At 39.6% G+C, this 13,281-nt stretch overlaps 1 protein-coding gene across 1 annotated transcript; it reads right to left on the bottom strand.

Annotated features, from left to right (window-relative positions):
* Positions 1 to 274: 274 nt before the first annotated feature.
* Positions 275 to 6,863, bottom strand: dtx3 (deltex E3 ubiquitin ligase 3). The gene is made up of 5 exons (XM_042492140.1): positions 6,396 to 6,863; positions 6,150 to 6,190; positions 4,834 to 5,636; positions 2,440 to 2,657; positions 275 to 2,208 (listed from the first exon to the last, which is right to left on the bottom strand). The coding sequence occupies exons 2-5, from the start codon at positions 6,160 to 6,162 to the stop codon at positions 2,133 to 2,135; spliced, it is 1,110 nt and encodes a 369-aa protein (XP_042348074.1). The 5' UTR covers positions 6,163 to 6,190; positions 6,396 to 6,863; the 3' UTR covers positions 275 to 2,132.
* Positions 6,864 to 13,281: the final 6,418 nt, after the last annotated feature.

Here is a 13,281-nt window from a genome sequence, read left to right as displayed (position 1 = left end):
GTAATTATATAGTTTTAAGAAAAGGTAAGGTTTGGTGTAAAGTATGAGGTATTTCCAGCTCTGTTCAGTCTAGTCATGATTCACTAGATGGCAGAGTTAGCAGAGTTCAAAATGTTGAATCAAGAATCTTTCATACCACAGTGAAGCAGCTCAGGTCAAATCTTGATTAGGGGCAACAACCCCGATTCATTCCAAATGGACACAAGTTTGATATTCAGTTTCTTCTGATGCACCTGGTTTATTTACGGGCCTACATTGAATATCCAACACAAACCCAAACATAACTTTTTTTATTCAAGTATTAAAATGTAAAGCACATTATTCTGAATATCAACAAAGTACGAATCAACACAATTAGAAAAGCGAAACTCAAACTTTTCCTTAACAATCAATTTGTAATGTGTGTAATCTCTCCAACTCTCCGTTTTCTCCTGGCTCCTCCTCAGTCATGTAATGCATAGAAATGTTTGCACAGTAGCTTTAGTGAACTACAATCCTGTGTCCCAAAAATGTTTCAGTTGGTCCCTTAACTAAAATACAAAGGGGATGAAAACATAATAAAAGGGTATTTGATGTATGGATCTGACCAGTCAAATTAATGACAAATGTACCACTAGCCAAGCAGGTTACTGCACTTAGCAAAGCACTTTCACACATACAGCTTTATCAATCTGAGGGGTTTTATCAGCATTTGGAGTACAAGGATGTTTATGGAGAAGCTAATTTAATACACATTAGTTTACATATTTTTCGTGAACTGTGTAGTAGTTGTACTTAAAGCCAGATAGTATAGCTACAAACATAATGCTGTTAACCTATCAAATAACACTGATATATGCCCAAACTGCTTACCATTCATTAGTAACATCATGCTCGATTTTTATCAAAAGTGAATATAAGAAAGGCACAACAAAATGAGATCAGAACCCCACCCTAAATCAGATCAATTATTCCCACAGCATTTTCTTTTGTTATTTTTTTAACTGTGTATTGTAGATTTTCAGTTCAGAGAAACAAATTTACAACAGTTACCTCATTTTAAATGAGAACATTAGCAGGCAAACCTCCCAGTTTGACAGGGACAGAGGCATAGATATTTAAAGAGCTTTTGTGCCTTTGATTTGGTTTAAGTGGTCTATATGCCCTTTATATTTGACATCGTCGTAAATCTGGTAATTAGATGAGCTCATTGCCAACAACTGAGGTAATGGGCTCAACACCTGGGAGACATCTTGAAATAACAGGAGTGACCGATGGCAAAAAACCCCAAGGGAAAGTCCTAATGCATGGAAAGAAAAAGGTGCTGCACTGAGACAGTTGAACATTCTTCCTATTAGAGTAAAAAATGGACGGGAAAAAAATGATGATCACACGCAAATGAAGAGTTCCAAGCAATTGACATCAACTTGTAGCCACCAAGCCAATAGCTGATAGCTGCACGAACCTGTTTGCTCCGAGCGCTCTTCCACACAGGAAGCAAAAACAATGACTGGAAAAAAAAAAGACTCCCTTACAAAAGTGCCTGTAAGTGCTTTAGATTGCAATAACTTCTGAAAATGAATTCTTTCTACTGAAGCAGTGCTATTCTGCCTTATAACCCAGATACTATCCTTACAACAGGGAATTAGTAACAAATTAGAGACTTACTTAAAACATAAAACCAAAAATGTGTGCTTGTAAGAAATAAAGTAATCCCCAGAGTAGAAATTAACATTAATTTAACATAAACTGTTTTTATAACATTTAACTTGGATTTCCTAAATAATATACAAGTACCATGAATTGCAACACGCCAGGATGCTCTTAAATAAGTGCACCAGAAGTCGGCCCTGTTGCCATCAGTGATAGGTAGAGGATTGTGTAATACAAGAATGCACTGCACTCAAAGTATTTTCTTCCACATGTAGCACTGGGATAAGCTGAACTATGGAGGAAAAATGAACAAACAGAGGAACAAGAAGTGGAGGGGTGTGGGCTCGGCTGCAGCATTAGACACCTGTCTGCTGAGGGCCTCGTCTTCAGCCATCCTTCAGGGACGGGCAGTCTCAGAGCAAAACCTGGAGCCGAGTCACGTCCACTGCAAGGACACCCGGAAAGTCCTACAAAGTCTTGGAAAAGTCATTTTCATGCTGTCAGTCTGCCGTGATGCCTTTCTCTCTGAGCTCCTCTGTCACTCGCACCAGGTAAGTAGGGTCTGGGTAGCCAAAACTGTCAAGAGAAATAAAAAAGCCATCACTTCATCTGTATGAGCTCAGGCAGTAATAGTGCCATCTAACCAAGGACAACTGAAAGCACTTCCTTGTCAGGAACTTGAATTACATCTGTCAGTCTTTACTGGAGCCCTTTTCTCAGAAACCACACCTGTTAGGGAAGCTGTTGAGACTATTGCTATGTCAAATCTCAGTGGCCATTTGCTGCCAGCTAAAAGGCCATACATACCAGCGGGGCCCGCCCCATATTGAGGTCTTGTGGTGAATGTCATTCCAGGTGATGACATTTTGCATGCCCGTAGTCATGGAGGTACCGATGGTGAAGATAAGGCGCTGTTCAAAGGCCCGGCGCAGCAGGCCCAGCACACGGTTCCCCTCTGGGCTGTCAGGGAGGTAGGCCACACGGTCTGTTCCTGGGTACCGAACACCTGGGTTGGGATGTTCTGGCTGTTAAGGAGGTAAGAACAGGATCAGTTTAAAGGGGCATTAAAGTCTCGGTAAAGCAAAACAGTCATTTCTTGTTTGAATAATTCACATTTAGCTAGGTGGTTTATAGCACTTTTTTTTGTAGTTTGAAAGACTCATTACACATTTATTTTTGCCTTACTTTGACTTTAAAGCAATTGTGTCTGTCTACTGGGGTCTGGGACTCTTTGCTACTACAGTGGCCGTGTTACCACTGTCATGTCTTCTATTTTAACTGTGTGCTTTGTGTTTTTGTGAGTAGTATGTTTGCAAGTTGTTGTTTTTTTTTTTTATTCATTTAGTGTCTCGTGACATGTCTGTTTTTATGTTGCACTTCCTTCATCTAAAACTATTTATCTTGATCTGTTTCCTGGGAAAGGGAAACTCCACTGATTTTAACAGAGACTAAACTGACAGAGGTCAGTTTACAGAACTTTTCGGGGAATTCCTAATCAACCAATAAAATGTCCTATGACGTCCTCAGTCTTGTAAAGTCTGGGAAAAAATGCTGATGTCATTAGGGGTTACTTTGACCTGGATGGTAAATTTATAACAGAAAAACTGTGTTGCAAACTGGAATCATGAAGTTTGAAAGACGCTGGCATTTACTAGGCAGGGGCTGAATAAAAGATGACATTATTCCCATTATGGGAAATGTGGCATCAGGAGAATGGACAAGTTTGACCTGTAACATGACTAAAAAGTCCAGTGAGATGAAACATAAAAGTACACACATGCAGGCACTCGTGGGTGGATACGCAGCCCTTCTAATGGTGCCATACTACTCAACTGATCAACAAGTGTCGGTAATGTGCCAAGATATGCTGCAATGTGCCAGCAAAGGCAGGGAGGAAGAACACTGCGAGCTGGTAGTAAACATGGATGTAAACAAAGTAGGATTTCAAATACTTTTCGGCTTTTTACAAGAAAAATTCTCAGGGCACCTTTAAGGCACTGGAGTACACCTTTATGGCAAAGTCCCACTGAGTCAAGACTGACATAACACCTTGGTTCCTTAAAGCACCAATCCTTAATTTTTCACTATTCCTATTAGTATTCACTATTCCTTACAACTTAAAGGAAGTCAGATTTAAGGCTTTTTAATGCCATTTAGAATGAAATTCAAAACTAATTTTATAATAACCAAAATTGAAAAAAAAGAAAGAGTGTGAACTGACATTAATTACTGAGGGTAAGGACCTTTTTCTCTAAATTTTCTTTTTATCCTAAAAAATGACATTTCATGGAGGAGGTGAGGGTTACGCAACTGGGAAATACACGCCATTTATTGGCGAGTGTCTTGGAAATGTTGCATTTCTCACTCTGCATGTGGGATTCCTCTGCCTTGATTCCCATCAGACTGCTGAAAAAATGTTTGCATACAGTACACTGAGCCTTGTATGCAATGCCTTGTACCACTTTTAGTCATGCTACAAAATTTTGGTTAAATAGCCAATTTAAGTTGAATTTGCACATCCCCATGTTGTTCAGACAGTGGATCCTCTGCTCTGAGCATCCCGGACAGAAAAAAAGCGAGGCATTTAGTGATTTTTTTTTTTTTTTTTTTAAATAAAAGTTACCAATCATTTTGAGACTCTACAGTACATCAGAAAAAATACTAAACTTCCCATGACTTAGCATTTTTCAAGACTTTTGAAAGATTGATTGAAGATACTTTAATACCATTTAAGGCCTTATTTTTAGATTAATGAATTCAATGCCTTTCAAGACTTTTTTTTAATGATCCACTGGAACCGTGTGTTTGTATAAGGGATGCATTTACATTTACATTTGAGAGAGGCAGCTAGTTCAGATCCTGTGTTTTGAGTTTTGGAGGTGAGGTGACAATTTTGTTTACAATTAGCTCAGATATTATACATTTAATTTAATGCATTTCCTTCTGAAACTGGGTTTTAGTTGCTTGATGAAACACAGATGTAGGTTAAGATTATTTAATAAGATATCAGACATTATGGGAAGATTTGGGCAGTCAAGCAGAGAGGCAGGATTGTTTAAAATCATCTGAGTTCAAACAACTGTTTTAAAAACAACTGTGAGTTCAGTTTCATTACAATCATAGATTATTATCAAAATGAACAGTTATTCCAGGAACAATGAGCTTACAGTCTGCATATGCACATGCTTTTGGTCTACTCACCGCCTGTAGGCCAGGAGGGAAGCTGTAGATGATGCAGATACATCCATAGCCTTCATGGCCAGGAAGCTCCAGATCAGGATCTCTCTCTACGATCATTGTACCATTAGCAGGCTGGTTCCCAATCAGCTGGCCATACACTAGCCGACACACGGGACACGCTTTCTTCACCTTAAAGGCTTGATCCAGGCAAGAGCGACAGAATGAATGGCCACACCTCTCCAAGGTAGTCTTCTCCACTATGTCCCCCATGCAGATGGAACAAGTACTGTTGTCCTCTGCTTCACTGTGGGAAGCCAAACTGGAGTCCAAGTCCTTCCTCTGGGCTGCTTCATGAAGCATGGCGCAGGCCTCCTCATCAGCAGGCTTCCTGAACCTCTGCTGCTGTCTCTGGGAGCGACGAGGCTGGGGAGGCGGAGGCTGAAGCAGGCTACCCTCTCCATTTGGCTCCAGGACTCCCACACAGGGCAGCAGAGCCCTCTTCCTCTTGGATCCCCCGTCCTGTTTGCTCATTTCTTTGCGGGCACAGCGGCATAAGTCAATGAAGGCTTTTCGCGTCTCGCTGGAGATGGGTCCATCCATCACCCCAGCTCCACCGTTCCTGGAGCCGTCCACTGGCTGCAGCCTCACGGCGCAGCAGCCCCCTCTCTCTCCTCGCCTAATGATGCCAGCGCTCATCCCCTGCTTGTGCTGGAAGTCAATGAGCCAGGGCCGCCCGGCTGCAGCCAGGTAATCCCATACCGCCTGTGAAACCAGCACCTCATCACTGCCCTGGCCAGCACGCACACTCATCTCATCAGAGGAAACTGCGTGGAGAAGAGCATTAGCACGTTATTATATGAACAAAAATATTTTAAACACAATTTGCACTTGTGTAACTATAAATCCAGTTATAGAAGTTGCTCCCAAAGCTCCCATTGTGAGGAATGATGCTATATTTTCCTCATACATGGCTACAAGAGTGTTATCTTTCTGCTGGCTGTGGTGGCTTTACTTTTTTTGTGTACATGTCCTCATAGCTCTAGCAATGCAAATGAAAAGCAAAATGATTTATATATTTAAGTTGTTTTCTTTGCAGTGTGGCAAATGTGAATGCCAAAGTGAATATCTCTACACGGGCAGCTGTTTGCAGTAGCTGCAGCAAGTCAGAGAAACGCACAACAGGCAGTATCGCGGCATTGCTGAGGACGTATCAGCTGTTCAGAGATTCAGACTGTAAACAAAGGAAACTAAACCCCCGTCATACGCGGAAAACACGAAAGCCCACTGACACACACATGCAAACACAAGCGTGACACTTGTTCGGGTTGAAAGGTTACCTTGTGATCCCATAAATCCCTTCAATTGTGAATAAAGCGTCCTGTTGAAAAGAAAAAGAGAGGAAGAAAAACTGAAGGACTGGAACAAACGTTATCACAGCTGCTCGGCGATATTTTGACTGAGCCATCCTCTCCGCAGGAGCGAAGGGAAATTCAGCGATTTCACAACATTAGCTTAGCCCTTGATACATTTCGCGTCAACATTTAGCTAAGTGGTTCTCCCCACTGATTACTTGGGTACCTCACCCTTTGCCGTAGCTCGTCGCTGTCTGTCAGGGAGGTTTCTGGCTGGATTAAAGAGCACACTGCTCCATCAGAAGAGGCCTTTATTTCTGACGTGCCGCTGCAGTTTATCCGCGGATAATTAGTCTTTTGTAGTCAAGACATGATATCCAAACGTATTCCCAGCTCATATCTCTTTAGGTTTTCAACAGCCCTTTCCTGGCTCTGGAAAATGCCATCCAAATCCTGCACCTCGTTCCCAGTCTCGCCTGTGTTTGCCTTCCTCGTACGTCCTTGGGCTAGGCGTAACACAGAGTAAATAGCATTTGTAGTTACTCTTCTTATCGGGCTCCGACCACGCTAGCTGTGTGGCAGCTTTCTCCCGGCAGATAATTCACCCTTTCCTCTCATTTTTAGTCCGCGTCTACGCTTTCACAATGCGTCCTCCCTGTTGACTGTGCAGGAGCAAACATACCCATTAATAAGGGGACTGGGACCTACGAGAAAGTGTGACCAGGAAGTTCGTCACTGAGCTCACACGATTGGCTGACAAATGGTGGTCTGTGTTTTGTTTTTTTCATGCTGGGAGTGAATCATACTTTTTGTCGTGATTAACAGCTTTAATGATAACTCAACGTCAACGTTCAATACATGCGAAGTGCACACAAGAGTCCAACCTACGCGCCATCGAGGGAATACCCACTCATTCACTTATAATGCAAATGAAGCTGTCTCTCAGGGTACACTGCACTGAATTATTGACTGCAAAATATATATATTTGCTGTATGTGTGTGTTTGTGTGTGTGTGTGTGTGTGTGTGTGTGTAATGTCTCGTCTTATTACTGAGGAGATAATTTATTTTTTTATCACTGATTTATCAGTTTAACCAATAACTGAGTCTATAAAATACCATTCCCAATTCCAATTACTCTTTGAACTTACAAGACTGATGCCATACTAGTGTAGCTCTGCCAATAGAGATTACAATATATGTATACAAATAATTTCATTGTAAACTAATCTGCTGATTTTTTTCTCTAGTTATGAAAAATGTCCGTGTTTTCCAAAGTCTTAGATGAAATCCTCCAATGTCTTGTGTATTACACAAAAAATATTCAGTTAACTGTCCTAAAGGAGTAAAGAAACCAGAAAATATTGACAATTAAGAAACTGGAATCAGATCATTTTTACTTTTTTCATCATAAATTACTCAAACTGATCAATCAATTATTGGACAGCAATATGCTGTTATTTTCAATTGTTTTGCATTCCCGGTTGGTGTTGTTGTTGCTGTTTTGGTGCTCTCAGCTATGAAATCTCATGATAGACAGATAGCTGCATAACAATTGTATTCACAAATTTACTCCTAATTAAGAAGTAATTTCAGATGATTTTTCAATCAATCAGCATGTGTACTCGGTTTCAGCACATACTTTTAACTGCACATAATATAGACATAAGCACGACTAAAGTAATAATAATTCAGAGTGGGAGCAAATCCATTTGGGTGGGCTGTCCATATAACATAAAGGAAAAACAGGGATTGTCCCTACACAGTCTTTATCCCACCGCTTTTCACTTAATGCATGGCTTTACAGCTGAGTCAGCTCATCTGATAGAACACATGTTCTATGCCTAGACCTGATTCACAGGTCTACTGATATAATGCTACATATATCTCCAAACTGACTTGAATATGTGTCAACGCCTACAAATGATTGGTAGTAAAAACTCTCAAATAATTTCCTCAGCCTGATTCATATAAACTTCTGTAATGAGTACCCCATAATTAATGCTGTAGAATTCAGTGATTTCTTGTTATTCTTGTTTTATGCTTTTATAGAAAAAGAAGTAAAGAGGGTTGATGAGTTTTTCCTCTTTCACTTAAAAACATTACTGGCACAAGGGCATTAGAAAATTTGGGAATCCCTCTCAGTCTGCAGCTAGTACAAAATGTACCAGTGAGGCTTTCAGTGAAATCGCGCAACAATCTGTCTCCCATTCTATTTTGGTTTTTGGTAAGATTCAGGAGGTGACAGTTGGCCCTGGCTGTCAAGACCCGTAGATGTTGGATCACTCTGCTGGAGGAGCTTAGGCCAGCAGCATCACACACTATATTTCACAACATTTCCCCAAAACACATTTCATGTTTTCATTACATTGTTTCTTTATTTCAATGTAATAAAACCTGATATTTAGCTAAACTTATTAGTTGGTCCAACTCATTAGCTAAATTATAATATTTAAATCAAATGTATTGTCATCTGAGTTAATTTGACATTATTATAGCTTTCACCTTATTTTTTCCTGACAGCACTAGACATTCAAATGTTACTATACTAATCTCTTTACTTGTACCCATAAACAGGAAAAATCCACCCTAAAGCCTATTTTACATGTGCTATTCTGTTGATGTTGGAGAATAAAGTCACTATCTTCATGCACAGACAAATACTTCCCCAAACCTCCCTAAAGATCAAAGCACAGGATGCATCACCATTTGACACTTTTTGGAGACAGTCCATTGAAACCGAATTAGTGGCTGACTGTGTAGGCTCCCTGAATTATATTTTAAGATATGACGTCAGATGTGTATTACATAAATGTAGAACATCCAGCTGTGAATCAGAACATGTAGTCATGTTCCAATAAGCCCCCCTGTGACTGTGGTCATTCTGTAGTGTCCTAGGGGGTTTTCTATTATACACTGTATGTGGAGCAACTACAGGATTTGTGTCTCACTGACATCATCACTTTCTTGTCTCTTTGCTATTGAAAGGAAAGGTGTCACACATGAAACCTTGTAAAAAAATAAAGAATTGCTAAGTCATATTAAAAAACCTTGGGTTTCCATATCATGACAATGTAATTTGTTAGTAATTATTTTATGTTTTTAGTTTGTCATACTTAACTGTTCTTCCAAGTACAGTTCAAATGACACCTTACTGAATTTACAATGAATACTAGCATGTGAGCAAAACCTTCTTAGACACAAATTGCGCACAAATTATGTACTCATTATGTGTATTGCCGTGCAGTGCAAAGTAAAATCAAATCTTCCCCTTTGTTAACAGTTATTTTATCTGAAGCCATAGACACAGTTTCTTTACCACAGCCAGAGTTTCAACAGAACGTTTGACAAACTCTATAAATGGCATCATTACAATCAGGCCCGTGGGGAAACTTTTGTCAGCTGGACCACACTGAGGAAGGAAATTAGGTTTTAAGATCACAAATATGCATCCGAATTATGGCTTATTATCTGCCAGAGTGACTGCTAGAAAAGACAACAGCACATCAAGCTATTGTTAATTCCCCATTCAAATCACATTGTAGCTGCAGAGAGCTCCTGGAGGAAATTCAGGTTTCACTGATGTCTTTCTTTTCTTTAATGATGACTAATTCATGAGACTAGTTCATTGTAAAGCTAGTCTCTTCAGTGGCTTTAAGGTGTAGGTGGAATCTTTTGAGGGTAATAACACAATTACTGAACACTTATATCTGGAAGAATGTTACATTATGAGTCAGATAATGTTAAACTTTTGAATGTTGAATTACTGAAACTAATTAGGTTTAGAAATTGATGGTGCTAGTTTGCTTTTCTTTGTCAGAGGTTCTATAACAGTATTTCTCAACTAGGAATTCAGGGACCCCCAAGGGTCCTTATGGGAGTTACATGGGTTCTCCCAAAAAATATACTATACTAAGAGTCAGAAGAATGACTAATCTGATCATAAGTTTCACTTCCTCCATGGTATATTCCAAGAATTTTGGTCTGAATCATATCTAGCAACCCACATCTTTTTTTTTTAGATGGAAGTCCCTGAAACAAAATATTATCAAAGGAGGTCTGTGACCTATGTGTATCAATTTAGGGGTCATTGACATGAATAAGGTTGAGAAACACTGTTCTATCATATCCATAGCTGACACTAGCCTTCACTCATTCACTGTTATCAATAGAGTCCGTCATTTTAAACCTTTTTTTTTTTTTTTTTTTTTTTAAAAAAAAAATTATTTTTAGTCGATGCCCACCATGTGAATGGAAGCATTCATTCGCATAAAATGCCACTAGACACTACATGCCTGTAGTATAGCCATACTTTTGGCATTTTGGTGGCGTCTCAGCACCTTGTGCTAGACTTCCCAATATTAGGATTTATTGGTTGTAACTGCTGTTGTAGTGGGCCAATCACCCATTGCATTAAATCGAAGAATGCTTGCAGTAATTGGCTGCCAGTGAAAGTAGACAAATAGGCTAGTCATTTTTTTCTAGATCTGAGTACAAAAAAGATCGAATGCAGATATAGTTTGACTGGAGAATTCTGAATACTACTTTGTACTGGGTTATTTTGGTGGACACAATAAAGGTCTCCAGTACTGATACTCAGCCCTACTGGTTGTGTTACTAACTATGGTCCTCCCTGTGGCCAACAAAAACTCCCGTCTGTCAGCTACCTCCAGTTTCTCATCTCCAACGTGTCCATCCCTAGTGTCCCCCATAAGACCTGCCAAGATTTTGGCTTCATTTCTAGTCCTTTAGGGGCACATGTCTGGCAAAAGGTGGTCAAAGCTGGGAAGACAGACAGATTATTTGCCACCAGTAACCCACTCCCATCTACTAAACCCTACTCTGTTCTGCATCATGTGCCCCTCCTACCTGAGTCAAACACCTATTATTTTTTCATCCCATCCTCTCTGACATCACTACTCATGTCCCACACATTCATAAGCTGCATTGTTATTCTGTCCCAGCTGCTCTCTCTTTCCCTGCTTTCACACTCTTGTTCACTTGCTCTATCGACAGCTGCCAAGCTTCATATGGGTGACACTCTCATTCAGCCTATCTTCTCTCATGTCTCTGCTTGAAGCTACTCTAGCTTTTAAGTCACCTAACAATTTCTTTCTTTGCTTTGGCTCACTAAGAAAACCACTAGAAGTCAAACACCAGCATTACAGCCTCTACTTCTATGGGGGACCTAAACTGATATAGCTAAGCTTCACTCTGATATCATGGCTGAGAGTGATACTAAAGAGGCATCTGTTAATAAGCAGGCTGAGATGCAAGCTGTTAAGGGAGGTGCATTGGCTTCCACCACTGCATCTGTGCTCATCTCTGTTAAGAAATTAACCACAAGCCAAAGTCCTGTTGTTTTTTCATCATCTCCAAATACAGAATTGCACTCAGTCTTCTGCTGTGCTCATGATGCAATCAAAGTATATTTTCTACATCAGTAGCATCTTTTTAGGGAGGAATGGTGATCTGTTGATACTCACGTCACCATATGAACCTATTTGACTTACTTATTTCATAGTCTTAGTCACATTGGAGGATCTTGCAATGGAAACATTCTCTAGCCCTGACCTTATTCATCTTTAAGCTTCTTTTAACTCTCATCCAAGCAAGGAGCAGATACTCTGTGGCGTGACCCAGCCTTATATCCACAGTTTCTGCTCAGGTTAAACTACAGTGCATGGCCCAATCTTGGAACCTATCAGTTATTGTCTGATGCCTATAAAGCCTCTAGGGTGCAAGGCCCCTTATTTCAAGCTAATCATGTGTGTCCAGTGGATATCGGACCAAGACTTCACCCTCCGTGTGCCGGTCATTTTGCCTAATCTCTATAGGCAGATAAACACTGGGCTGTCCTAAAGGTGTGTAATGTTATGTAGAATTGTCATTTTATATCTTTATTAATGAATGTGTAGTGAAATTATCATTTTTTTGTGTTTTAAGTGTAGTTTATCCACACCCAGGGACAACAGGTGAAAATTAGCATTGTGCTATATCTAGTGCAATGCATATAATCTACTGTACAATGCCCTTGTTTGAAGTATATGAAATGAAATAAAAATGAATGCAGATAATTTTAAGATAACTTTTCGAAGAAGGAACTTCAGCCAATGCTTTCTGCCTCTCCACACGAACTGTTAATCTGCTATTCAGACATGATTGGCCAATACTACCCTACGTGTATTACAAACGGAAAGCATAACACAAACCAGAAATCCAAAATCTTGTATGCATACATATGCAGAATCCATTTATAGAGATTATGGCTGGCCTAACTGACTTAATAGATGACTTCATCTGAATGCCAGGGACCGCTTTATTGCTTTACAAGTCCTGTAACTGGTTCCTCTTTTGGCAACTCCTTTGATGTGAGAAATGTCTCCTAAATTATGTCCCTTTATCTGCCTTATTAACTAAAGGAATGTGGTATCAAAATGAACTTGTGTGAGTTTAAGAGTGCAGGCAAGTTCACAGGGACATCAGGTGGGTGGTCAACAAACCAACCAAGCCTCTTCAACTAACTCATCCTAGCATGCAACACACCTCTGTCATCACAAGCTAGCTGTATGTTCTGAATGCACACTTAACTATATCCACAGGCAAGGGCACATAAAAGTTTAATTTGAGGTAGTTGTAGTTTGCTTTGTATGTCATGCCACTTTATACTTAACTAAATTCAGGTAAGTATTAAAGCCTACTTTTGAACATTTTTTGACAACTGTAGATACCATACAGCTAATTAATATTTTACATGAAAACATATGATGCATTGTATTGCTATAACATTCAGTAAAAAATAGATAAAGCTTATAATTTAATTTAATTAGTCCTCCACTAAACATCACAATGTTGTATGTATTTTGTTATATGTACTGTAGTATATGTATTGTGGTATATGTCATTTATTGTGGCTCCAGTGTTTATAGTGTATTATGGTGTTTAAAACTCTGTATTTTAATAACGTTGTAGGTCTGTATGTAAAGGCTCAACTAGGGACAAGAGTCGAAAATTAGCAATAACTATAAACCTTTTGTGCAACACATCAGTTTCACACAGTTCCTGTCAAATAAATTCAATTCACTCTGACCATGTAAATGAAACTTTATTATCCATGG

Source organism: Plectropomus leopardus, chromosome 8 (genome assembly GCF_008729295.1).
Source record: "Plectropomus leopardus isolate mb chromosome 8, YSFRI_Pleo_2.0, whole genome shotgun sequence".
Lineage (NCBI taxonomy): Eukaryota > Metazoa > Chordata > Actinopteri > Perciformes > Serranidae > Plectropomus > Plectropomus leopardus.
Note: the sequence above shows the minus strand (reverse complement) of the source record. Positions and strands in the feature narration are given on the sequence as shown.